The sequence below is a fragment of the Malurus melanocephalus genome, unplaced genomic scaffold (assembly GCF_030028575.1).
Source record: "Malurus melanocephalus ecotype Western Australia unplaced genomic scaffold, MMel_1.1 scaffold_116, whole genome shotgun sequence".
Taxonomy (NCBI): domain Eukaryota; kingdom Metazoa; phylum Chordata; class Aves; order Passeriformes; family Maluridae; genus Malurus; species Malurus melanocephalus.
Genome location: NW_026623348.1, coordinates 1,770,332 through 1,797,163, shown reverse-complemented (window position 1 = coordinate 1,797,163; position 26,832 = coordinate 1,770,332). Strand labels below are relative to the sequence as shown.

At 40.6% G+C, this 26,832-nt stretch overlaps 3 protein-coding genes across 5 annotated transcripts; 1 reads left to right on the top strand and 2 right to left on the bottom strand.

The window, feature by feature from the left end:
* Nucleotides 1-400: 400 nt before the first annotated feature.
* LOC130575786 (CDC42 small effector protein 2-B-like) lies at nt 401-11,647 on the bottom strand. 2 transcript variants are annotated; one of them, XM_057369919.1, is made up of 4 exons: nt 10,636-11,647; nt 9,232-9,445; nt 8,700-8,801; nt 401-8,173 (listed from the first exon to the last, which is right to left on the bottom strand). In XM_057369919.1, the coding sequence occupies exons 2-4, from the start codon at nt 9,283-9,285 to the stop codon at nt 8,099-8,101; spliced, it is 231 nt and encodes a 76-aa protein (XP_057225902.1). In that variant the 5' UTR covers nt 9,286-9,445; nt 10,636-11,647; the 3' UTR covers nt 401-8,098. The 2 variants fall into 2 exon arrangements, with proteins under 2 accessions (XP_057225902.1, XP_057225903.1); XM_057369920.1 differs by having other exon boundaries at nt 10,693-11,647.
* A 1,966-nt stretch (nt 11,648-13,613) lies between these two features.
* LOC130575785 (nicotinamide riboside kinase 2-like) lies at nt 13,614-16,570 on the top strand. The gene is made up of 8 exons (XM_057369918.1): nt 13,614-13,904; nt 14,054-14,144; nt 14,568-14,613; nt 14,747-14,933; nt 15,172-15,243; nt 15,875-15,981; nt 16,187-16,278; nt 16,387-16,570. Exons 1-8 carry the CDS (start codon nt 13,879-13,881, stop codon nt 16,390-16,392), a joined length of 627 nt encoding a protein of 208 aa, XP_057225901.1. The 5' UTR covers nt 13,614-13,878; the 3' UTR covers nt 16,393-16,570.
* Nucleotides 16,571-16,633: 63 nt separating this feature from the next.
* SQOR (sulfide quinone oxidoreductase) lies at nt 16,634-26,640 on the bottom strand. 2 transcript variants are annotated; one of them, XM_057369916.1, is made up of 10 exons: nt 26,512-26,639; nt 23,898-24,146; nt 23,404-23,574; nt 22,861-22,914; nt 21,163-21,357; nt 20,069-20,278; nt 19,424-19,607; nt 18,542-18,609; nt 17,501-17,679; nt 16,634-17,302 (listed from the first exon to the last, which is right to left on the bottom strand). In XM_057369916.1, the coding sequence occupies exons 2-10, from the start codon at nt 24,126-24,128 to the stop codon at nt 17,245-17,247; spliced, it is 1,350 nt and encodes a 449-aa protein (XP_057225899.1). In that variant the 5' UTR covers nt 24,129-24,146; nt 26,512-26,639; the 3' UTR covers nt 16,634-17,244. The 2 variants fall into 2 exon arrangements, with proteins under 2 accessions (XP_057225899.1, XP_057225900.1); XM_057369917.1 differs by lacking the exon at nt 22,861-22,914 and having other exon boundaries at nt 26,512-26,640.
* Between the last annotated feature and the right edge of the window lie 192 nt (nt 26,641-26,832).

Below are 26,832 nucleotides of genomic sequence, written 5' to 3'. Positions count from 1 at the left end.
TTGTGCTCCCCAGGAAAACACAGCAGTTTTTATTCTGTCTGCAGCTGAAAATAAAARTGGGCCAAGGAGAAAGGAGTACATTTTCCTCTGAATAAAAGGAAATTGCACTCTCAAAAAGTGTATGCTTGATGTCACTGCCTTGATGGTTGTTCAAAGATTTTGTGAAACATCTTTTACACTAAACACGTGTTCTGCAGTCCACTGGGACTATGTGGGTTAGAAATACCTGCACTGAAAAGCCCACATTTAGGATATCAGTGAAAACTTCTTAGGTAATCTTTATTGGCAACTTATTCAATAGTCCCTAATTTTTACCATTAGCTTCAATATGTAAGCAAAACTAAAAACATGATCTCTTCTCAAATTTCAGCACTGAGAAAAACTGATATGATGAACAAAATCATACATGTGGTTTCCAATGCCAGGCAGAAAAAATCTAGGCTATAAAGACATTCAGAGCTTGAAGAATTACTTCAAAGCCTAAAGAATCCTTCTCTCTTTTTTTCCAGTTTAAAACCTAAAATTCCTTATTTGCAMTGAACAATGTAGCCTCTACTCATAACCAGTGTAAGGTACTAAAGATCTGTACTGAGAATTGTACCTGAAGAGCAACACCAGTCTCAGACAAACGCCTTTCTCAACCAAAACAWCAGCGAGGAATAAAATCTGTAACTCAACTCAGGCATTCCTAAAGCATTATGGAATGGAGATGCTTAATGTAGGCATTGACGACTTTAGTTAGAAAGTGAAAACTGAATCTAAATAACAATTAGCACAGAAAATAACTGCTTGAAAAATACTATGCATATATTGAAATCCTTTTCATGAGAATGATGTAATTATCCTTTYCTTCCTTCTCTTGTTTTCCACTAACTTCTAAACTAATGATTTCACTCACAAGGAAAGAAATCCACAATATCTTCTATTCCAGGGCTGTTCTCTCTATTTGCAATTCTAACACTAACATTGCATTGAGTGCTAATTTTTGTTTTTTTCATAATAATCAGCCTCTTGGCTTTTCAGTAAACTTATCCCAACTAACCTACCTTTTTCTATTCCTTTCCCTGTATCTCTTTATGCAATTGAATTTGTGCTTCCAATAGCTTAAATTTGAATTATTGTCTAATTCTGTGAATTTTGCATAAAATGCCACAAACAGAAGGTAGTTCCTTTCTAGGTACGCAGACGTGAATGGGCAGCTATCAGCAACAGGTATTTTAGAGAAACAGTGCATAATTTTGAGACAGGTAAGATTGCAAAAGTGAMTTTGCTTAGCAAAGAGTTATGTCAGTTGTGTCACACAAGAATAAGGACAGAGGGGATTTGAGGTTCATTAATCAATACACARGCTTCAAAAGGATGAAGGAATTTTTAACATGTTATATTAATTTCTAAGAACTAAGAAAAAACATGCACCCAAAATGCTGCATGTATTTCTAAGAAATTTGGTAGGCAGTAGAGTAATAGGACAGAATAAAGCAGGTGATGAGGAAAAGGAAATAGCTTAACCAAAAAATATTTTACTCCATCTTTTAAATTCTTTTCAGTACTTCATATTTTCACAGCTTTTTGTCTGGAGTGTGGAACAGAACAGCAAAATAATGCTGTGAAACCTCTTGATTAAATGGGTACAAGAAACRCTGTTGCTGAAACCTGCTGTCTCTGTGAGACAGGCACACACAGCAGCGATAGGGACATGCACAATAATCTGATGGGATCTGCATCTCCTGACAAGAGAGTGATCCAAAACATAGAAAGGACAGTGTTTAAGAAGTATTTATTAATACAAGCACATGTCTAGCAACTTTTCCCCATCTACCAACAGCCTTCTCTGAACACCAGTACATATGAATTTCTGCAAGGAAGAGATACTGTAGTTCACTGAATATTATGCAGCAGACAGAATAACTAATTTAAATGCATTTTCAAGTTTTTAATGWTTAAACTAGTTGAAAGAAACTAGTGAAAGCCTTTCTCATACACCATTATGCAGCAAGGCCACATTAGCATGAATTAATGAGTCACTGTAAACCTTGCTYATGAATTACATTTTTAAGCTTGTATCACACCCTCAAAGGTATTGAGTCAGGTTTTAATATTCCCTGGTGGGTGGCTGCATTTAAAAGGGTACTTCTTTCACCATTAATCTGCAACTTCAGCTCACGTTGAGTCCGGACTTTCAAACTTGCATTTATTAGATCAATTTTTATAAAATAGTTTTCTGACTAGAATAAGTGCCATTGTTTTGTCAGATCTATGAATCCTTAATTACACACAGCTCACTAATTACTGGTTATTAGGACAGCTTTCATTCACCTTTAGACTCAGGTCAAGCAAGTTATGTAAAATGTATTTCTTAAGCAACCAGCAAGACCAGATGCATGTAAATACACTATTATATATAAAATAAAAATAGYCCTGTAACCAAATACTTTTTCTAGTTCTTTGATGAAGAAATAGGAAATTATTTAGTCATCCACTTGTTAAGGCCAAAGTCAATGTCAATATTCTCTCCTGGTAATTTAAACACAGATTTTAAGTATATTTTTAAAAAAATTGAGTAAGCCAGAGCAATCATACTAATTTCAGTTTAAAAGAATGGCTTATTTCCTTGCATATTACTTAAGATCAAGGTCTAAATATATGCATATATATTAAAAACTATATATTAAAACAGTAAAAGACATAATTCAATTTTTCTCTTTTTGCCCTTGAATTAGGGTGGACCCTTTGTAATAATAACCTTGGTTTTGTTCAGTTTGGATTCATATGCAAATATCAGAGAAAACTTAAAATYTGTTAGAATTTTCTTCCCATTCACATAAATGACAACAAAAAAATAAAGGATTCACTGAATAAAGTAGTTTCAATACARTTTTGTGGCCTTCATTTAATGAGTGATTTATTATAGAGGTCTCAACAAGCACCTCAACAAGTCTCAACAAGATGTTGTTCTTGTCCAGCTGTCACTACTCTTTTAGATTAAAACTATGTTAAGGGAACTTCCATTTGAACTAAGGTTTTGGGTATATTTTAGGATATTGGTCATGCTAAYGGGATGCACAAAAATGGGATGTATGGAACAAGTGACATCCACAAGGTGTTCAGTAGCCATAGTGCAACGCTTGATAAGCTGGGTTTGGCAGTGCAGTGGCCAAAGCAGACCATGCTGTAGGTGCCCTGTACACTCCACACAGGTTTTTGTTATGAGCTTGCTCATCTCTAAGCTCCCAGGTGAAGACAGCAGCTGTAGTTCAGTATCAATTACCTCCTCAAGTCGGGAGGTTTTTGGCACAAGAACATATACTAGTAACATTCCTGTCAACTCAAAGTGCTTTCACTATTTTGTTTCATCTTTCCATCTTCTACATAACAGCAGGAGAAAAAATATTGACGGAAATCTATTGCAGACATAATGACTGGCATCTCAGTCTGCAGAGAGTCCAACAAACTATCACCCAAATTTCCTCAGGTACAAGGAAATCTTCATGACCTTACACTCCAACCTGTCCATATCCTCTCAACAACTGGAATGTGAATATCAGATGGATCATTAGTTTCCCTGAAGTGCAAGGGACCAAAGGCAGATACACTTTTACTACTGCTATTTTGTATTAACACTAGGTTTCATTTGGTTTGTATTCCATTGGGTGCAGCAAGCCTCAGCATTTAGAACATCTGCAACCTCACATATAGCAGAAAAAAAATAAAAAAACCAAAAGCCCTCTTGTCTCCCAAATATATTTGTGACATCAGTCTACAACTGCTGAAACYAGAGGTACATTTCTGGATGGCTCTGTACTCTCTGAAAACAGCTTTGTAAACCACTGCAGGAAGAGGTTACTGCCATTCATTAAAATTATATTGGCAATCTGTGTCTCAAAGTCCCAGTTTAGTCATGCATTTAAGTGCCTAATTTCCTCCCTATACCAATTATGCAGATATTATGGGTATTTTCCAATTGATATCAAAGCTGTCTTGTGCACTGCAGATAAGAAATGTCAACATGAGCATGTTCTGCTCCCTGCTCCTTCCTCGTAAGTGTACACCATATTGCCTTTCTGTGGCTAAATCTCCCTCACTTCCATGGCTCATTTTATTTTCTAGTTCCTGATCAGCCTGTAGCCTCTTCAACACTTTCCCTCCAGTAGGAAGAGTTGAGCAATAACAAGGGGGCTTAATGCTTTCTCATAGAAAAGTACAAAACTGGCTTGGAGCTCTGTGTGATGACAAGTTTAAGTAACWCCAGAGTTTAAAGATCTGTTGAGGAAACAACTGTCCAACGGGCCAGTTCTTAGACAGGACCCATTCTGTACAGGACAAGAAACCTTTTACATATACACTGTAGTCACACAAATATTAGTAGGAAAACTACTAATGTAAGTACCTTGAGKCTTCTGTGTCAGACAAATTACTGTGTATGAAGAAAGGACAGTTCATCTGAAGAAGCCCAGGCACCACTTACACAATCTCCTTAGGCACTCAGCACTTCACCTTTATAAGTAAGCAGCTAAAATTTTGAATTTCAGTCATTAACCACTAAGTCTCTGAAAGCGTTACAGGAACCTACTCACCAGGTGATCTCTTCACACCCCTGTAAAACAGCACTGTTTTCTTCCTGTAGTTCCGCAGCGATTATGAAAGGCAGACAAGACCATTCYTATCTTCAATGTTGGGTTTTCATGGCAGTGTCACAGTGCTGACAGCAAAGTAAATCCAAGCATGGTCAGGAGCAGCCATGTAATTGTCTTTCACTGACAGATTGGAGTGTTTTTTTCAGTGGTACCATATTTAGTAACATAACGAATTTCATGAGCATGGAATTTAACACTGTTGAATTGTGCTTATTTTTGCTGACATAGTAAGATTAAGAGTATTTATTAATCCCTTAACATTTTTTATCTATACAGAGCGGAAACTACAACAGCATCTGGTAGTCCAATAAGAGCATACGAAAGAATAGTACCACACGTGTTGGTTGCATGCTATCGTATTACAGGTTAACTTGGAGCATAGCACTGACACCACATAATTGGCATTAAGCTGCTCTGCAGAAGGTAAAAAGGTGTATTAGTTTGGGAAGAAGACAAATACCTTTTCTATACACTGACCACAGGTTTTTGCAGCATTATGGGACAGTAAAACCTAACAGGAACATCAAGGGGTAAAACAGCCAGAGTTGAAAATACCTCCCCCTCCCAGATTTTTTTTTCAAGGAAGTAAACAGCGCTGAGACTCTGCCATACTGCCTATAAAACAGTTGATTGTGCTCTGCTTGCAAGTTATTTTACTTATGACTAAAAAAAGAAACCGTAAAATGGCATCAAGTCAGAGCAGTAATGTTTCTTGATTGTCTTGATATGAGGTCTTCACAGCTTGCAATGCAGATTAAAAAGTTTGATCAATTGRTATTATTTCTGTATTTTATCCCAGTCAAGCTCAAAAAACTACCAAACCACCAAACCCCACAATGGAGTAAAAGTTTGCATAAAACAGAGAAGACCTGATGTAAAACTGTGCTCTCTAGTGGAGAAATTTGATTTTGTGCAATAAAAGTTCAAGCCATGCTGATACATCCACTTAACCAACCAATTTTCAGTGCAGAGAAAATATCAAGATTTTCCAGAGTATTAGGAGTGCAAGTCACCAGTTTACCATATTTATTWTAACTAAGATAGGCTCATACCGAATTACATGACAGATTACAGGTACACAAGGTTTCTAAATACAGAACAAAAAATTCCTAAGACCTAAGACAKGTGTTTATGTTAGATTTTTAAAAGTAATGACAGTTTTAATGAAATAGCAAAACATTTCTTTTTCATGATGTTGCTCCTTATTATGGCCCTATATAATACTATAAAGTCTGATGAAAATATGTYAGTTTTACATCAGATAGTGCTGATGGTTTACATGATCAAAACTAGGATTTTTCTCTAAGTAAGTGTTTAATAAAAAAATTCTCAGTTGATTTATTTTTAGAGAGAAGAACTGATCACCAACTCTATTTCTAGTTACACTACTAATCTTAAATCTACTGAAYGGGTCTTCAAGAAACCCTAACTTTTGTTCAGCGTGTTTTCTTACAGTGTTAACAAAACACAACCTATTTTCTTCATGACAACTGCCCTATCACCTTTTTTTCTGGGCAGGTATAGATGACTGAATGCATTAGCTSAGTATAATAGCAGATGAATTAGAATCTATTCTTTCAAACAACTTGGCCACATTATGGTTCCTTAACAGTATACAGGATATAGCTTCCTTAAACTCTATCTTAACTAGGCTGTTAGAGTATGTCTGAAGTTAGAAGACAGAAATATGAAAGACTTGCAAAAGCTAAATGTACAGTTAGCTACACTAATTTTAAAATATATTAAAATTTGGTGTGCATTCTAATTCAAGAGTAAGAATCTAGCAAGACATGGATAATAGATTTCTCTTATGTGGTTAYAGAATGTTATGATCAGCTGTTGACTGTTACAGCAAGTAATACTCCCCCTTCTTTTTTGGCCCTAAAAGATAAAATATGGGGGAGGGGAAAAGCTGTTTGATCATAYACAGAAACACAGAGCTACCTTGCCTAGTATATTCAGAAAAGTAGTCTAAGAAATCAGCCAGAAGCCTAGATTAAAGAAGTATCACAAGCTACAAACAGACTCATACAAGTTAAAAGACTTGCCACTTAGAAWTTTTTTTTTAATGGAAAAAAGTTCATAACTGATCTTCTGCTTAGAGCAACAGAAGAGTTTTSCTGACTTTCAGCATAACTTGTGCTGATATGGCAKCAATTTAAACACTTGTATTTAGTTAATCCCATGACARCAAGCAGATTTCCTAAGTTTCTACACTGGTAGTCATACAGAATTTTTAACTGATGAACAACCGTGAATGATGGAGTAAAAGAAAAACCTAGTTCTGCTTCAGCAGTTTTGTCATATCACTTAATAGAAAGATGAATAAGAACTAAGTAATATACTGTACTTTGAGTGCATCTAAATATTGATGGGTATTTATTTAAATATTTATGAAGCACTGGAACCCTGCAAAATGCTGTTTCCATTTAATATTCTCCCACAACTTTTCACAATATTCTTTAAATGTGTGTCCTTCACATGGCCATATCACTTCAACCACAGGCAAAAAAAAATTAATTTCATATAAAACAGGCAATCTTGAAATTAAGGAACCAGAAAGACAAGCAAGACATCCCTTGAAGTCTTGTGTGATTACTGTTACAGAGAAGTAACAAAGAGAAAGATCTTAAATATGTTTAGTTTAAAATTCAGTGGTAGTCATGCAAAACTAACACATAGTTGTGAGCATATTGTAGCACCACTGGAAGTTAACTGGAAGGTACAATTAGCTGTGTTKCAGTAACAGCTGCCAGTCACACTGGTGTGTGTATGGATGGGAGGCAGCCCAGTCACTGAGAGACACATCTCTTGTTCTAAGCCTCATTTGAGRGTCAGAATGTTTGCAAAAGCTCTATTTTTAGATACAAAAGTGTTATCTTGGTAAGGCAGAAGTTTCATTGTGTTTTGCAGACTCAGCTAACTATCCTACGTTAGAGTTCATTCACCATCAAAAGACAATAAAAAAATACCAAAAATTTATGCATTAGGCTGTAAAGCATCCAAAAAACATGTCCAAAGTTACCTGACAGCTACAAGATCGTACTTAGCAACTCAGTTTAGCCCATGTAAGAGGTGAAAACATGCAATACCTTCCAATTAAATCAACTTCTGCATTTCCTGAGAGGAGAAAAAGACAGACACCAAAATCCCAGACAATTCATACAGACTTTCAATTCCATCTTACATGACAGCTTTGTGAGGTTTTTGGGTCAGCACTAGGAAGTCATCCACAGGGACAAATCACAGTTGCTACCACAATACTCCGTGACAGACCATTTTAAGGATGATTTACAATTACTCCTTCAGAAGATATTGTGCAAAGAACACCAAAGCTTGTACTGACCTATTTATAATTCAGGTACTCTCCCTAGTCCATGATAAAAAGGTTTTTTAGAGAATATGAAAGCACAGTCCAGGGGATCCTCATGAGACAGAGCAGATTCCAGCCTTCTCTCAGTCTCCTATATCTCAACAGTTGCAGAAGTGCCATTTGTGTAGCCACCTTTAGACTTCATGTGGTCCTGAATTGATACAGCCTAGAAAAAAAGGTTATTAGAATATGCATCTCACAAATTCTAGTCGCCAGAGCTATTTTTAAAAGCTTAAATTTGAAAAGGCAGGTGGGCCATATGTTTAAAGTGCTGAGTCCCAAGTGTAGTAGGAAGAAATAACAACTAAATCCAGCACCGTTACATACTATTTTAAGTCAGTGTTTGACATACATTTTGCTATACAAAATCCAGTTATTCTTACATCCCTCACCCTGACACCCCTTTGACTTCAACCAGGTGATCTGATTCTAGTATCAAGTGCATCCATAGAATCTGTATCCAAAAGGTATCATCATATGTAAAGATACTGAGGAGATGAGCAGTTCTTGCTCAATGTATCTCCCACAGTATCTCATRTTTACAAACCAAAAGACAGTTCTGTTTTGATGCTATTCTGCTGACTTTTTTCTAAAAAAAGTTAGAATTTTCTCTCTGTTACAATTTTCTAGTATTTTATTAGCTACAGGTTACTGAGAGGAGATTTGTGCTTTTCCCAGAGGAGCACACTTACTGAGGAGTAGTCACTGCTCATCTCTCTGGCCCCAACGTGCGCRGTGTGTACAAAATTCATTGGCTCTCCTATCATATTCCGGTCCAGCCTCCGACGCCTCTTCTATGAGAAAAAAAGATATCTTAGATCTCTATTCAGAAAACAGCAGCACCTTTCAGCCAGAAACAAGTAGCCAAGATAAAAATAGATARCCAGTACTGACCCCTAATGACGCCTCATGGCAAGTGGGTTGAAGWTTCAGAGTGTTCACAGTAAGACACAATGAAAGTCACTTTTATTACTGCTAATTGAAATTTAGCAAAAAACTTTCTTTAATGTTGGAAAGTCAGGGCCTAAGAACTGTAAACAGTCACATGGTCTAAATTTCTGGCAAAGCACACACAGTTCAAATATAGTTTAACAGAACTGGTTTCAGCTTTTGCATTACATTGCCCCAACTAATCAAAACAGCAGGACAAGGAAAGTGTTTTCCATGYAACTGAAAGACAAAATTTCAAATCAGATAAAGGATGGCAGCTGTGCATCTACCTACCGGCGGGGGCTGTTCACCATTGCACCAATTGAAACAAACCAGGAACTCAGTCATTATATTTCTCAGCAGGTAWTAAGGTCTTGTTACGTGTAATTATTTCTCTGGGAGTTTGAGCTGTACAAGGACCAAGATGCAGCTCCTAGAGTGAGCTTAGAAAGAAAATGCTTGTGCAAGTTCACTGGTAGAGATCACAGAATGCATCTGATAAGTATACCTGCAAAGAGATTAATATTTAAATTTATATCAAAATATATTGAAGTTTTGTAACAKTTATTGAGCAATAAGCAGTTCATAAGACTAAACCAAGACTGTTACATTCTTAAGCATACCTGTAGAGGAGAGAAGCRAAAATTTAAAATCAGTATGTTCATGTCAGAAATCAGAGTTAAGAACCTTCCATGTTTACTCACAGAGAGTAGTGTAAGTTCTTTATAGAAAAAAGAAGCAAACTCCAAAAAGCCCTTAAAAGAGAAGTGTCTTGTATACCAGCAYGAGAAACCATTCATCAGAGTCTGGAGCTTTCCAGAATGCATAAAAATATTCACATAGCAATCCTGAACTGGAGACACAACCAGGAAAGTCACTGATCTAAGTGTCCTGAARCCAGGATACAGCCCAACTTTTAGTAGTTACTGACGTTTTAAAAAAAACATATCTTCCTTCAAATCAAACTTAGGGTTATAGAGTAGCCTTTGAYACAAACTTTTGCATACCTCAGTTCATTAAAATAATATTAYATGTTMATTTAAAGAAAGTTTTGTTATTTTTTTAAGCTTGCAGCCTAACTGAAGCTTCAATAGCCTAACAGAAGCTCCATCAATTCAATCTTTCTGAACCCCCACTAAATCTTTCATAACYAACCAGCATAAGCTTCCTCCTTCATAGGCATTTCTTATGTAGTCCCAGAGTTAYGTAATTAGCACATCTATTTCTTTCACCTTCATGATTTTCTAACACTTCTCACACTAAAAGCAGATTTCTTAAATTTCTGCCATTTATCTTTCAAAGCATTTGTTATGTCTACCACTTTGTTTTAAGTTCTCTATATGATACATTTCTGCAGAATGTGTCTTATATTATTCCAGTTTATCCTAGGTGGTTTTAATACAACTCAGTATCTGCCTCAATTATATTTTTTCATCTCATGCTCTCACAGTGGTCTTTATCACCACCAGAAGGGACAGTGGTCCACAAAACCATAAGAACATGCAGAAGTTAAAGCTTTTCGCTAGCACTTCACATTAGTCGCAGWTTTTCTGGGTTTGCTGCATGCTAATGAGACCATATCAAAGCTGAGATTTTCTTTAAAATCAGAGTGTGTCACCCCACAGAGATAACCTATTTTGAAAACAGACTGACTGAGACGACACCATCCCCACCCCAAAGCAACAGTTGAACGCCTACCGTCCTCCTGCGGTACCCCCCATTTGTCCATCTCCCTCCGTGGGGCTCCGTGCGTACCTCGGTGCTGCTTGCTGCTCCCAGGGAGTCCTGACGGGGTGGTGTGTCCTCATTCAAGCGCTGGCACACACCCAGCTCCCGTCTTGGCAGCTTCAGCACATTTACAGTTCATATTCCTGGGTTATAATTAGTCCTGTTGGCTAAGCAAGAACGCTCCGCTGCACTCCCATGCCCTGCGGCGGTTCCTCTGCTCCGGGAGGTGCTGCACAAGTCTCTTGTGCACTTCACGCGTCCCTACAGGTGTCAGAAACGCAGAGCAGAGACCAAAAATAGAGCCCTGCTTTGGCGTCAGATTTGTGCAGCCGTGCAGTTTTCTCAGCACTCTCCATGCAGCCTGTGGCTCACTTCCACCCCTGCGGCAGCTCTGCAGGTGTCCTGCTGGCACACAGCGTGCTCAACGTCTTCCTGTTGTCTTTTACATCAGAACGTTTCTTTTCCTCTGCATGACTCAGAGAATCATCCCCCAGGACAGGAGTGTTTGTGCCAGGGCATGGRACATCACCTTGTTCCCAGAGACTCAAGGTTTCCACACTAACTGGAATAATTTTAAAAACATATTAACGTTTTCAGGCTCACCCAGGACAAGTAAAAGGCAACAAGAATCCCCAAAYCAAGGAGAAAACAACATTTTGTCACAGTTGGCACACAGACTAGAACGGGACAATATCCTGTTGTTCTTTCCCTCTGTTTTTCACCATGGCAGCAGTATCATCGAGGCGAGGAGACAAAGGGCCTGGGAATGGCTAGCACGCGCAGACACGGATGCTGGATGCGCTGGCAGGATGCACAGCCCTGCTGGAGCCTGGAGCCTTAAAGTGACCCAGAGCTTTGGGAATGTTGAAGTAAACTTTCCTGAGTAACAATCAAAATCTTCAACCACTGCTGTGTATTAAAAAGTATTCAAAACCTTCTTGTRTTTTACTTACAAAATATCAATGGAAAAATATTTGCCTGAATCAAAAATAGTTATCTTTGCATAGAGAAGAGAGACACACAATAATCTTTATAAATAATATCACTAAACATATCTRTTCTTCCCAACTGGCCTTTAGACTCAAGTTCAGATCATGCAAAATGCTTGACTCAAACTGTTAGTGCAGGACAATGAGGGTATAATTACTGTGTATATTGTCACACATCAGGCACAGGCTGCCATCCCACTGCCCCAATTCAGTGTTAAACTGGGATTACTSCAGGGCCCAGTTGTCATTTTCATTCCAGCTCTCTCAATACCGAGTTGATGCTAGAGGCAGTGTATTACAGCCTAAATGCCTTTCTGAAAACCACCTTGCTTCTAATTTTTTCATTATCCCTCCTTTCATTATTTGACATAAACATCATGTTAAAATCTTCAAACAGTCCTATCTTCACATATTTGAAGGACAAGGTGTGGCAAAAGACAGCAAAACTTGTGTTTCAAGTATTAGTTTTGAGCATGAAATTTGAGTGTAACTTGCTTGGTAAAAGGTGAAGAATACAAAACAATTATCAAGAAATTGGAAGAACCTCGGAGCCAAACAGCTAAAGAATTTGGGATGCATTCCTCCAACTACATAATAACACCATTATGTAGCATAAGTGAATATATTGGTCTACCACCCTGGAGCTTCACAGAAAGCTCAGAATAGTTTTATCTGAGCCCTTCAATAATCCAGGTATGTTGCATTTTTAACCTTTTTTTTTTTAACCTAAATTTTAAGGAATTGGGGTGTATTCTATAAGGACATCCTCCTTTCCAAAGCTAAGTAGACACATATATTTAAAAAATAACTCTTCAAACCAACCAACCAAACAAAAACCCACGCATACATAAAACCCCCAAACCACTAAGGCAGTTCTTTCCTTTCAAAGTGAAAATGAGCTAAATTACCTTAATCTCAAAGTGAAAATAAAAATGTATTTTCAACTAAGTGTCSGTTCCCCCTTAAAAAAGAAGAAAAGCCAAGAGACCAAATTATGTGTTCTGTTTGGAAGATAAAAACAACTGCAAAAGAAAGTAACTAAGATTTGCTTGCAGTCTTATCAGGAAAAAAAMMCAGTAAAAATCACACAAAGATGAGAAGGAAGCAAATGCTTGGCAACRCACCCACCGCTGATAACRTAAACATGTTGAAGGGATTAGCTGGCTTATAATTTAYGAAATKTAATGTTACCAGAAAAAAAAAGCTATGATCATAAATTTCCCTTCTTTRCAGAAAGGAAAAAAGCCTTAACAAGAAAAGGTTAAGTTCCTCAGGCACAGCCAAGGAGCAAACACAACCACCAAGGAAAAGCACAAGAAGGAAGAAGGAAAAGCAGGGAGTTGCCCTCATTTAGAGAGGGCTACAGAAGAGAATTTCCCAGTCATTTTTGCAGCGGCCTCCCGAGGCTCCCTCACGTCCCGGCCTGAGGGCACGGCGTGACCTTGACCGCAGCGATGCTCGCGGGGCCGCCGCTCTGCGCGGGGGCGAACGGCAGGGGGCGCCCTGCACACAGCGCGAGCCCGCGGCCTCCTCACGCCGCCGCTCCCTCAGGAGCCTCGCGCGCTCTCACGGGGAGCCATGGCCGGTCCCGGCCCCGGTGTAGCCCCTCACTGCAGAACCGGGCCGGTGTCCGGGGCAGCACCCAGCCGAGCTGCCGACAGGGCCGAGCGCCCACACTGCCGCAGCTCCGCCTTCACGGGGCCTGAGGGGAACGCACGGCTCCGCGCTGCGCCGCGATCGCCGCCTGGGGGCGCCACTCCCCCGCCTTTGCGCCCCCGCGCTTCCCCGGCGCAGAGGCCCTCGAGCGCCCCCCAGCGGCCGCGCTGTAATACCGCAGGGCGTGAGTCAGCGCGTCACAGCCAATCGCCGCGAGCCGYTCGCGTCACGCCTCTTTCTATTGGCTGGACGGCGGAGGAGGCCGCCCAATGGGCGCGGCGGAGCGCCAGGGGAAGGCGCGCGCGCGTGGGCACCGCCCCCCTTTGCGGAGCGCGAGGCGCGGCGCGGACCGGCCCTGCTGCTGCTCTGAGCGACCATGGCGCTGCTCAGCAGTTGACGTTTGGTTTCTCCCCTCTCCACCTTCTCCTCTTTCTCCGACCCCTTYCTCCCCACCCCTGCCCGGGTCCCGGCTCAGGCACGTAGACGGCCGGTACCGGAGACACCGGGTCCCCCCCCGCCCCTCAGAAACAGGCAGTAGGAGTCGGGCCGGGCGGCCGCCGGACGCGCCATGAACATCATCATCGGCATCGGCGGGTGAGAGCCGGGACCGGGCGAGGAAGGCGACTCGGGGTGCGGGACGGGCATGGGTCTCTCATCCCGGCCCCTCCCGGTGCCGCAGTGGGGGTGGGGGGGTGGACACGGCCCCCACGTGGCGCTTCCCGACGGCCGCGCTCTCGCCGCAGGGTCACCAACGGCGGCAAGACCACCCTGACCCGCCGGCTGATGCGGGCCCTGCCCAATTGCAGCGTGGTGCACCAGGATGACTTCTTCAAGGTGAGCGGGCCCGCCGACCCCTGCAGGCCGCGGAGGGCGCGGGGTGACCCCCGCGGGCTTCCGCCCGCGCTGCTGGCGCGCTGCCCGCCCTGCGCCGCCCTGCCCTGCCCGCGGCTGCTGCTGCCTGGCGGGGCCGTGCGGCTGCCGGATAAGCCTGCGCTACAGCGGGTCCCCATGGCTTCCCATGTCGCGCTGTACGCTGCGCTYGTGTCCGTGGGAAGATAGAGGAGCAGGAGGCTTTATCTGAGCCTCGTACTGCTGGTTTTATCTGCATGAAAAGGAACCTGGTGGAGGGTTAAGATTCCCTTTTGTAGCTTCAGGGTTCGGATCTTGAATCTTGCTTTAAAATGGGTATTGAGCTTCTCAGTAGCTGTCCTGACCAAGCAGGTTTGCTTTTTTTTTTTTTTCTTGTTACTGTTTCAGCCCCAAGATGAAATAGAAGTTGAAGATGGGTTTAAACAGTATGATGGTAAGCTTTTGTTAGAGTTATCAAAGCATAACTCAAAAACTTCAGAGTATTTTGATTCTTTATGTGTACTGTTTTGTACTGACTATTACTAGATTATATTTCTGTTTCATGATAGTTGTCTGTTTTGTCTTAGTGATTAGTGCATTAGATATGGAAGCTATGATGAGTACCATAAATGCTTGGATAAAAAACCCAGTCAAATTTGAACGATCTCATGGGATCAACAACACACTGGATGCCCAGATCTTGGAAGATAAGGAGGGAGGAGATGAAACAATCCACATTCTCATTGTTGAAGGCTTCCTACTTTACACCTACAGGTAATCAATTGTGACTTCATACATTTTGATTTTTACATTATTTTATGTGACAGGCAAACCTCCAAGGGAATAAAAAGACCTCTTCTAAACCAGGAGCTAGCAGCTGGTATTGACTACTGTCAAGTTTACGTGGCACAAGTCTAAAGAGTGCTCTAAGGACAGGAAACGGATATTGTTTTGTCTTTCTGGATTTTGCTACTTATTACACCAGGTGTAACCAAACACATGTCTCTTTCAGGCCACTGATTGATGTGTTCCACCATCGGTACTTCCTTTCCATTCCATATGAAGAGTGTAAAAGGAGAAGAAGGTAAGTTTGTCTCAAACTTCCTTGCCAGCCCAATAACATCTTACTCCATTCAAGACTTGTTTCTCTTTTAGATGAAAAGGAATAAAGGCAAATGTAGCTACCGAGTTAGAGGACTGTAGCTTCCTTCATCACACTAACGCAGAACTTCCTCCCATGTTATTGTGTCATTTATGTAATGCTCTGTTCCTGCAAAGACCTTTCACAAGGCTTTCTCTCTTACTGGTTTTCCAATTACACAGTTCCCGGGTYTCAGACTATCTTAGGTGTTACATTTGGCTGCATTGTTGCACACATACRTTGTTCTTCATGCAAATGAAARGTATTAAACATGAAATTACATTTTGAGAGGAATAAGCAGGCAGCTATTTTACCCAAGTTCTGCTAAAGCTTTTAAAGTTTATTCATCAATATTTAGATCAGTCTGTCTTGGTAATTTTCTGCACTTTGAACACTTTGGACCTGCACATCAAATTTCAGCTTATTTGCCTAACTTGATCCTTGCAGCTCTTGCTCACTACTAACTTTTAATGAGCTCAAAAACCACACTGGAGTCAACAGGCTCAGGCTAAGGTGTAGAGATCCTTCACTGGGTTTGTCATTTCCCTGTGAGTTACAATGCCTTAATTTACAGTTCCAGGAATTACACTGTACCGGATCCACCTGGATTGTTTGATGGCCACGTTTGGCCTATGTATGTAAAGCACAGGAAGATAATGGAAGAACTTGGAGTTGATGTGGGTAAGTCTTCAAYGACAAAAGCACTTTATGAGATTGCTTTTCAAACCTGTTCTATAGATACTGGTTAGATGTATGARAGGAGGAGGTGAATGAAACARGTGAAGGGRATAYATTTCTCTGATACCAGTCAGGTGCWTGCWTTTTAAATTAGGATCTGGCAAGCTTACCAAGACATTCTATTTTAGCTCTCTTATTTTACTTTCAGTGCATTTGAATGGGACAAAATCAAAGGAGGAGCTKTTTAATGATGTGTATGGGCAGATCCAGAATAAGATTGAAGAATTACTTAACACCCAGGTATATATTCATGCTTGTAATTGCAATTCAAAGGCAACCCTTTTAAAACTTGTATTTGAAAAGTATGATGCTGTAACTTGAWATAAATTCTCATACCTTTCTGTTTAGAAATAAGCTGCTGCTGCTGATTCTTGTAAGTGAAGATGATTCCTGTGTGCTCCACGCTGTCTACCTGACTGCCTCTAAAGTTCCAGCTTCTGTGAAGACTCAACTCTCAAATTCAATCTTGTTCAACCTTTCCCTTGACAACTGAATTCTATATGGTCATAATTAAAAAGCACTTCCCCCTGTGTCTGTGATCCTAAATTGTGCTTCAGTCTAATATGCGGTCTCGGGTAATTGTTTTCGTTATGTTCTTAGTGTCACAGCTTAAAACATTATAGTGGAATTCATGTGAAGTGGCACAACTACCCTCAGAGACTGTGTGTATCCATATACACAGACACTGCTTTGACCTTTTTTTTTCCTTTCAAAACTCTGCATGTTTTCCTATAATAATCAGGCTGCAGGTATACTTAGAAAGTAGGATTCATGTTCTTCAAAAATAAGAGAACAATTGGAGACTTTCAGGCCCTTTTACTAGCATCAATCACTGTTAAATCCAGTGCATATATTGATCTTAGATGCAGATAATTCAGTTCAGGGTCAGGAATGACATATACAACAAGTTTTAAAAGTACWAATTGCTCTAGAAATTCCTGTAGTAATCTGTAGGGTAAGGCCAGTTAAGACTCCTGTGTAAATACAGAAGTAGTTTAAGGCCTCAGTTTACCTAAAAGAGCAAGGAAAGAGCATTATGAAGGCTTAATCCATAGTAGGAAGAAAAGTGAATTTGTGACAAAATCTTGATGTAAAAAAAAGAAAAAAAAAGTCTGCCAGGTATTCTAAGAGAAGATATGTATTGATCCAGTGTGAGGCCAGTCCATTTCTTTGGAAGGTTTTAACCAACACTGAGAACCAGTGCAGTTACTTCAAGCTCAGATGCATTAGCTTCCTGAARGGAGCTGGTCCTCCCCAGTAGCCCCTGGAAATAGAGAAAAGTTCTTTTATATACTGTCAAAGTAGGGCTTGGGTTAAGTTTTTGTTTCTTGTAAGCTATCATACTGCTAAAAGATGTTAGGGGGTTGTTTGATCATAACTAAGGATGTACTTTGCTTTTATTCTGGCAAGGAACTAAACCAGAACAGGTGTCTACACCTGACTGTTTCTCTTYAATACTTACTTGAGCAGTCCATTCCAGTAGAGCAGAGGCATCAGATCAGCTTTCATATGGTACATGGTCGTTCTCTCCTTACCCTGGTCRATGGGAAAGGTCTCCAAAGGCTGAGCATTGTAGTCAAACTCTGCTAGAATCACCTTGTCGTAGCCYGTTACTAGTGGGCAGGAAGTGTATCCATCGTACTGCAAGGAAAATTACAAAAATACCCACCTTGCGTTATTCTGAGCAAAGCCTAAATGCTGGGGTTTTACAAGCCATTCACATTTCAAAATAACTTCCTACGAGGTTCTTGCATATACAGTGTAAATATCAGTGAAGTTGGATGGCTGCTAAAGTATTATGGTTTAATAACCATAATAAGCCAGCTTTTCAAATTAGATCTGCTTAATAATATTGCTAAATTAGACCTAACCTAGAACAATGGGGCTCAATGTCATTAATTGTGGGTTATTGTAAGTGGAACAGGTGACCAGCAGCTTAGGATGAGARGTGGTGTTTACTGTAATAGGTAAAAAGGCTCTTCCATTTAGTGAGAATTTATAGAGAACCACCGGATATTCCATTTAGTGCCCCAAGGAAGCAATGGTTTCCTTGAAAATTAAAGGCTCAAGGACAAATTTGAACATATTTATAGGCTCAACAGCTGTAGTACAAAAGTAGTACAAAAGCTTCAGTTTAACTCCATAAAAGATCGTGTCCTATTACCAGAGAAACAAGTTTACAGAAGTTTTTCTGGAGTAGGGATTACCTTAGTCAACAGTGTAAGTAAGTCACTTGCACTGGTGAAAAACCCAGACTAATCAGCCTTTTTAACCTCTCAAGTGAGATGTCAAGGAATCAAATAAGTGATACTTTAACAGCAGTATCAAGAGTATGAGSTGTGCAATTGCATTACTACTCTGCCATGCAGCATGTGACCATGTAGCACCAACACTGCGGAGGCAAAGCCTTTCCTGCCTTCCGGTACACGCGGATCAGCTGCTTTCACGATTTCCTGCATAAAAAAGGAGAAACATTTCTCCCTAAGACACGAACTGTAAGTACCTTTTTAACTGGCATCTCGTTCTTCATTACCAGAGAAATAGTTTTATCAAGGACTCCAGACTGTGCAGCTAAATAAGAAAGAAAAAGAAGTGTACTAAGACTTTGTTTCAGGCAGCAGCTGTCATTTCTAAAGCAAACACTAGACACCAGGCATTTTGTAGGGACAATTCAGCTGCAATTGAACTTAATGTAACGTTACAGTCCCAGATTTTTAAAAAAGGGACTAATGCTTTGGCTTCACTGTTTCAAACATGATAAAGCTTAGTGAAACTTGAACTGATATTTTTAGCCTATGCCCATTCTCCTGTGATAAATTATACTTGTTCAGTCTTAAYACTGAAATTCTGGCACACTGAAATTGTTTCGAGTGCTGTAATTGTTGACCCATKTACTGAAGTAGTTGACTACCCCACACTTACATTACATCAGTGACATAGTGTATACCCTATTTTTTCTACTCTTACTTGCCTTTTATCAGTTGTGAGACTGTACACTTGGAAGTGTTTCAATTGTGGAACCTGTTGCTACAAGGGCAAAATGGGTCATTTTTGATAGTGACTTATCAATTAGGTAATGCATGAGGTGCTAAGACAAAGCAGAAACTTTCATTATTGAATGATGGAATACATGAAGAGTACATTCATTCTATGTCATTCTGTGAACACAAAATATAGAATGAGTTMATCTGTGAGGCATCTGGAACAACAGAATTGTTGGGTTAGTGGCATCGGCATGGTCTGTAGCTAACTAGGTGGCCCAGGAGACTCTGGTCGTTTTGAAAGCTCAAAATTGAAGTAATGGCCTCAGAAGTATTAAACTAAACAAAAAGCTTACTGTGACTCCACTCCTGACATTTACACACACAAACACATGCAACTTTACCTACAGCTGCAGCAGTTTTTGATGTTGGAAGGTTGGTGCAGTCTCCAATACCAAACACATTACGATACTTTTTATGTTGTAGAGTCTCCTTATCTACATCCACCCAGCCGTTTTCATCTGAGACAGGACTGTTGATGAGTACAGCAGGTGGCCCCATTGGGGGTGTGACATGAAGCATTTCATACTGAACAGAAAGAAAAGGCACTCAATGGTTAGTTCATCCAAGCAAACATACCTGTTGGTATAAGGCAAGAAGCACAGTGTGGAGAGAGGGTTTCTTGGGTTTGTGTCTGTTTTGGCTTTTTTAAACRCAAGTATATAGAATGCAAATCTGTTCTCAAATTTCAAGTGCATCCTTTGATTAACATGAACCTTATTAAGCAACTCCATTTGGAAGGAATTTTCCTTCCTCCATACACACCTGAGATATTTGCATGGCATACACGACTCCAGGCATAATTTATTACATATTTTTACTTCTCTCTACCTTAGTTTCAAATTTTTTAATGTTSTGCTGAAGTTAGAGATAGTACTCTCAGGGATGAACAGCAATACACAACGAAGCAGACTATGTTACTATATTGTAGAAGTTATTTTACAGTACACAAGGAAAATAATCAAATGAGGGGTCTGAAAGTTCCTGACCTGATAAACTTCAGTCGCTCCAGGTGTGTCCAAGTTTTCAAACACAGCTTCTTGCTTGTCTGCTCGAACTTCTATGAGATTGCGCTTATAGTTAACAGTAAGATTCCTGTCCTTTATTATTTCAAGCAATGCATCAGCATATTTTTTAACACCAAAAATCACACCAAGTGAAGTGTTGAACATGATGTTTGCTTTGGMACGTTTTCCTGTCTGCGGAAGGATATCAAATTAGCCTTTTCTATCAAGAAACTGTGACAAGCTATATGAGAAAAAAGAATTACACTGCACTACTAAAGTGCTGATATAATTATTCATGAAGTTCAAATATTAATGAATATTTGATTAATATTTCACACCACATTAGAAGGAAGACCTTTTCAGCATGAGGTACTGAAAACACCCCACAAACGACTTGTGAGAAGAGGTGGCTGCAAGGCACTGAGGGACTGCTCTGTGCTGGTGAAATACTTGAGGCAGTTTAGTGTTATAAAGCTTTCTGAAACCTTCACTTCTATGCATAATTCAGGTACTCACCCAGTAGGTAGTTCATGAAACTTAAACATACATGAAACCTGACACTTGTACCTGAAGTTGTCTTTTGCTTCCACTAAGCTTGTTTTAACAGCCTGGTTAAGACTGCACCTGATGCTGAAACTGCACCCCACGGGCCAAGCATAGCCACTTTTCAGACTAGCAGAAAGACAAATGGCAACAGCTATTAAGTACTTAAAGTAACAAGAATTACTTAATTCCAGCCAGCATTATTTTGGTGCACCACRTGAAGTTATAAATTAGGCTGAGAACAGTGGTATCTGCAGCTCACCAGAAGCAGGGTAAGCAGTTCTTTCAGTMCTGATTCTGAATTCTACAAATTTCTCTGGTATTAAATATATGCTAAATATTTACGAACAATCCATTCACCTGCATTCATTAAACATTAAAAATAGAAAAAGCAACTCAGTCACTTTAATAATCCTGAGTCACAGCACTCTCACGTGGTTTATATTTGTTTTAAAAGATAATATGAAACCCTTAGAACAAACCTTCCTTCCAACTGTGAGAACAAGCACTGGCAGAGAGGGTAAAAGACTTACTTTTCTCAAGTAYGCATCCGACAAATACATGATCTTCTGAGGAGCCCCTGCACACTTCACTGGAGTATTTGGAAAAGTGAAGATAGCATTTCCTTCCTGAAAATCTTGTAAAGCTTTCCATGTTTTCTCTACTGTCTGAACTGAATAATTGGAACCTATTTTAGGGTAATTAAAACCTTCAGGCAAGCCTTTGATCTAGGAAAATAGAAATTAAGGTTTAATGTAGAGAYGGCAAAAGCTTTGTTATCATTGACAAGCATTAAATAAAGACTRAGAAATAACTATATAAGAAGTTTCRATCTAAAAGAAAGMCTATACTTACTTACTAGTTGCTATTTTTAAAATCAGGCCTACCAACAAAACAGGTATTTYCTTTAGAATTTAGTAGATGATTTARTAGATGTAWYATTTAGTGAAATTACTTTGTTCTGTCACATCTGAACATAAATCTTCAGTGCAGACCCAAACGTAAGTTTTTGTAGACAGAAATCCAGAGCAAAAATACATAAAGTCACTACACACCATCACAAGTAAAAGTCATGTTAAAAACCCAACCAAAYGTTATAAAAATTTATAAGCTGAACAAAACTTTTCAGTAGTCAGTTGCAGGTATCTGTATTTGCCTATGGTTATTTATTTTATCTAAACTATATCCAGTAATTATTTCCTTATTACTCCTACTATGGCCTGAGCACCTGCTTGTGAAAAAGGAAGTTGTGCCCATTTCAAAATAATGGATTGCAGAAATTCTGTGAGTAAACAGTGTCATGTTATACACACTACAATGTGTCTGGGATGTTCCAGTCTGTACCAGAAGTACACTGCTGGTGAAGAGAAACCATCCCTCTGTTTAAAGTGTCCCCTTTTGTTTTAAAGTTACTATGAGTTTTCATTACAGCAGAATTGTGATTAACTGTATTACATGGCCTCTACTAGTGAACACTGAATTTACTTTTATCAGCTTGTACTGAAGCAATACATTTGAAGACTGAGAGGAGGGTCACTGAACATGCTGCAGCTCCTTGTTCCACTGACCTAATTAACTACAGTCACACATAAATTCTGGTGATTGAGACCAGCTCTTGTTTTACATATATCTTGGGAGCTTTACAAAGAGATATTTAAATATATTACCAGATACTACATCATTCTCAGGTCAGGGTAAAACCACGAGAGTCAAATCGCTCAGGGATCTTTCCTCTGTATTTTCCTTCTCCTAAATATTGTTGTGGTCATTMTTGCACCAACGTTTGCCTCTGAGTGCCACTGTGTGACGTGTACAGGAAACCTTACACAAGGGAAGGGGCCCAGGGCCTATTCAAACACAAGCCTGATAACTCAGTAACTTTTGAAACATATCCTTTAAGAAAAGTGAGGGAAGGTCAAATTAATTCTGCAGGACAGATTTTACTGACTGCCTTGTGTTCCTTGCTCTGTTTACATTAGAGATGCTTCAGACTACAGTCAGCATACCTCATTATGTCATTATTATAGGCTGMCTTTAAGTTCTACATTAATTTGGGTTATTACAGCGAGCTCTGTGGAAGGAGTAAAGTCATTAGTCTGACTGTTAGCTTTTTCATTCGTATGGTGTTTTAATACCTTGTAGTAAAAGCAGTACTGAAAAGCCATGTACTTTAATRAACATATGTGATGTTATTAAAACTAGTAAAAATGTGATTATTGTAAAACAAATACCTTCTCATAATGCAGACTAATTCCAAGGGCAATTATCAGATACTTGTAAGACATCTGTTGTGTAAGGGAAAAAAGGTATTTTAGACAAAGAAACCAAAGCATTACCTCAAAGCAAATTTAAGTTATCTGACAGCAACAGAGTCACAAGGGAAGGAGATACAGGGAGCCTTAGTAACATAAGTTAAACTCTAAGAATTCTAATTAAAATGCTAACTGCATTGTGAGTTACACACACAGCCTTTGCTTATACATATACCCGGGTATCTGGAGCAAAATATTCTCTTTTTTCTGTTCGGTTCAYCATAAACAGGGCAAAGGCTTACGATAATTGTATTTTAAGTTGATGTTATTCTAAGCTAGTTATCTACCACAAGTTTTATTAGAAAAATACTTTAGGATCAAGTACTTCTCACAAGACTAATTYGAATTTCCCAGCCTCCCAGATGCTGGAGGTCTTGCTCAACAGGCAGTTCTAAGGAGATCTGCAGGAAGCAGACACACAATTCATGACATAATAATTWTTWTTTTTTWAAATTTAATTACCTTGGTATCATTGTCCAGCCAGACACAGTTTTTTTCTGGATCCAATGCTGTAACTTGAGATTTGATCCAGTCAACACCTTGAGGCATTACGCTTTTCATTGGACGTGCAGAAGCTTCCAGCTGCTTTGCACCAGCGCCAACCAGAGTCCACAGAGGCTGATAGTAATGAGTCTGAAATAAAAATTCAAATGGAGAACTGTTTAAAAGGACTTTAAGATGAAGGCACATCACTCTAAAGGGAGCAATGGACTCTTAACATTGCATTATTCTTAACAAAAGGCGTTGTTAATCAAGATTTTTGCATTACAAGGCTGCAGGGGTGCATACATCTCATGGAGAAACAAATGTCATGTGAAACCTTTTGAAAGATGGTTAGTTGGCTTGCTTTCCACAGTTAAAAACATGTGGGGCTGGAGAGGGATGAGAACCAGCCCCATCTGGTCACATGTAAAAAGCTTATTCTTTTCAATGCTTTACAGCAGAGGGACACTCACCTCACTTGGCTCAACAACAGCCACGTTTCCTGCTCCCACTTTCCTCTTCATCCGAGCACTCATGGAGATTCCACCAGCACCTCCACCCAACACAAGTACTTCATAATAACTCTTGGCAGCACACCTGGCTGCTGTGTGTAAGCCAAAGGAACTCATCTTCTGCATTCCTGGTTTCAGCAGCCACACACCAGGACGGAGACAGAAGCAGGACACTGCTCCAATTGCTGCCATTTTGCATTAAGTGGGAAGCTATGAGATAAGRAAAGTCACCAGTAACAATTACAGGAGGCAGAATTTATATTTACTTAAATGCCTGGGTTAGTCTTCAAGGCAAAAATTGTAATATTAAATTCTTGAGTCACAAGACAAGAGTTACAGCTTTTTCAATTAAAAAGAGTAGAACTCATTTACAGTACTTACAGACCAGAGTTTGGAAATTACACTAGAAACTTCAAATTTTTCAAGAAAATCTTCCAGTGTCAGGTTCAAAAATTCTCCACTACACTAGATGTAGTTCAGCAACTTGTTCTGCACCTTCCTGTGTTACCTTGACATCCCTCATGTCTATGTACCCTCAATTCTTTAAAATGCCCCATTAATAATCCTTACAGTTACAATTAATTTGGGACAGAGAGGGAGAAATATCAGAGATGTCCGCTGTAAAAATAATTTTCTTTTACAGAAGGTTTCCACGATGCAGTTTACTTCTCATCCCCTCCCCAATCAGAACAAATGGCCAGCTCTGTGGTAAGTTAAGTTAATTTCACTTTAGAAAGCTGTTTATCATCTGTGCAGGCAGCTATTTAAAAATGTGGACAGATTGCTCAAGCAARAAGTTGTTCTAGGCCTAGAAATAAAAGTTATCAGATGAGGACATGGCCTGTTCTCTCCAAATTAGAGAGATGAATGGAGAAGGTTTTGAAACTTGTTTGCAAGACAGTTTTAAGAGTGAAATCTTGTTTGCAGAAGCTCAAGAATATGGAATTTTGCTTTGCACTTATTAAATACACAGGACAGGCCTGCTGATTGACAACACGTTCTGGACCAAAAGAAAGACTCCACTTTTGTCAGGTTGACTAAGAAATAATTATCCTCTCTGTCCAAACAGATTTTTGAAGTAAGCATAAGCACATACAAGATATATCTTAACTAAGAGCAGTATAATTGATGTGAAAACAGTACTATGTTGCTTCTCAGTGGTTTCAGAGTGTGCAGAAACAAGCTGAAGTGCCATATGGAGCATGCAAAATCCCTCATATTAAACTTTCAAGTCAGACAGCAACTGTAGGATCAATTCTGTCAACATCAGCCTTCTACTTTGGATWAAGGAGASASAGGAACAGGGGAATTAATGAATCATAAAAGAAGGTAAAGGAAAGAAATTGTTGTYAGCCTACTGAACTGAGCTGAAATGCTAAGCTTTTATAGGACCAGTTTAATGGACAGCACACTTATCCATCATCCTTTCAAGTATGCACAACAAAACATAACTCTGAGAGTGCCCTTACACAGCATGAAATCACATATGAGGATGCTGTACAAGTCTCAGAGTACTGCCTGGAATGACAAAGCCTGCACTGCACTTCTCCACCACAGCATAACGAGGGCTCTGCTTAGCCTGGGACAGTTCTGCAGTTTAATCCCATTCTGTCACCAGCAGAGGTAAGTGTTCTACAAATGCCTTCAGGATACCGTGGTTTGTCMCAGTGTTGGCAGCTTGGGTAATGCTGCTGCAATGGAACTCACCCAGCATCACATACAAATCAGGSTGATGTGACTCACAGTAAGTCCACAAAAACATAATTTCTACCCTGACAGAATTTCAAAGGGTTTTYCCCCCTTCCTTTTTAAAAACAGATGTGTTATTTACAGACTTAGCTTGAAGACAGTCAGTGGCTGTCCAAYCTCTATTCATAAATCTCTTTTCCCTTTCAATCTAATGCCATTTGTTTGCCTTTTTCTTAGAACAAGTCTGCTTAGTACTGAAGAAAATGCAGTTTATAAAATCACAGTTAACACTGAGTAGGAGAGCTCAGTACCTCAGTATCTCTACAGAGCCTGGACCGAGCACTGAACCGAAGCACGGCAGTTCATGCAGACACTCAGGACCCAACTACAGATTCCTCCTCCCCGGAGCACCTACCGCCTACTTCATCGAACCAGTTTATTGCAGGAAGTTGGAATAAATGAAGTTATTTCACTGATTATTTCATAAGCATTACTTCTGCTGGCAAGAAATACAGATCATTGCAACTATTCTTCAAACARCTGACAACAGATCAACAGTTTAAACATTCCACGCGTGCACGTGCGCCAACTCGGCCGGCAGCTCATAGCCGACTCCAGAGCCTGCGAGCCCCTCAGCGCCGGTCCCAGAGCTGCGAGGCCGCTGCTGCCCCGCTGCTCCGCGCCCCGGGGACCCGGTCCTGCAGGGGGGAGCAGGAGCCTGACCCCGGGGGTGGGACACGGCCCCGACCGCACTAGGTGAGGCCGCTGCGGCCCGCAGGCTCCCCGCCAGCACGGCCCTCCCGCCGCGTCCGTGCTCGGCCCACCCCGACAGCTCCGCTCCCTCAGGCGGGACGGACCCCGGCCCCGCTGCCGGCCCCGCACTCACCCGCTCGCTGCGCCGAGCAGGGGCCGGGAAGGACCGCACCGCCCGCCCGTGTGCGATCAGCGCCGGGTCCCGCAGSAGCGGGGCGGAGCTCGGAGCTCCGGCTGTGCCCGGCCGGGGCCAAAGGCCGCGGTTCGGCCGGGACGGGCAGGGCGCGGTGTGTGCAGCTGCCGGTGGCCGCGGAGCCCCCGCCTAGGGCTGAGCCGGCCGGTTAGCTCAGGTAGCGGGCAGGTACCGATCACACCTACAGCTCCAAACCCCGTGCTTCCCACGGTTTTGAAACTCCAATCCTATACCTGGCCCCTGCCAATCCATATGGAAACC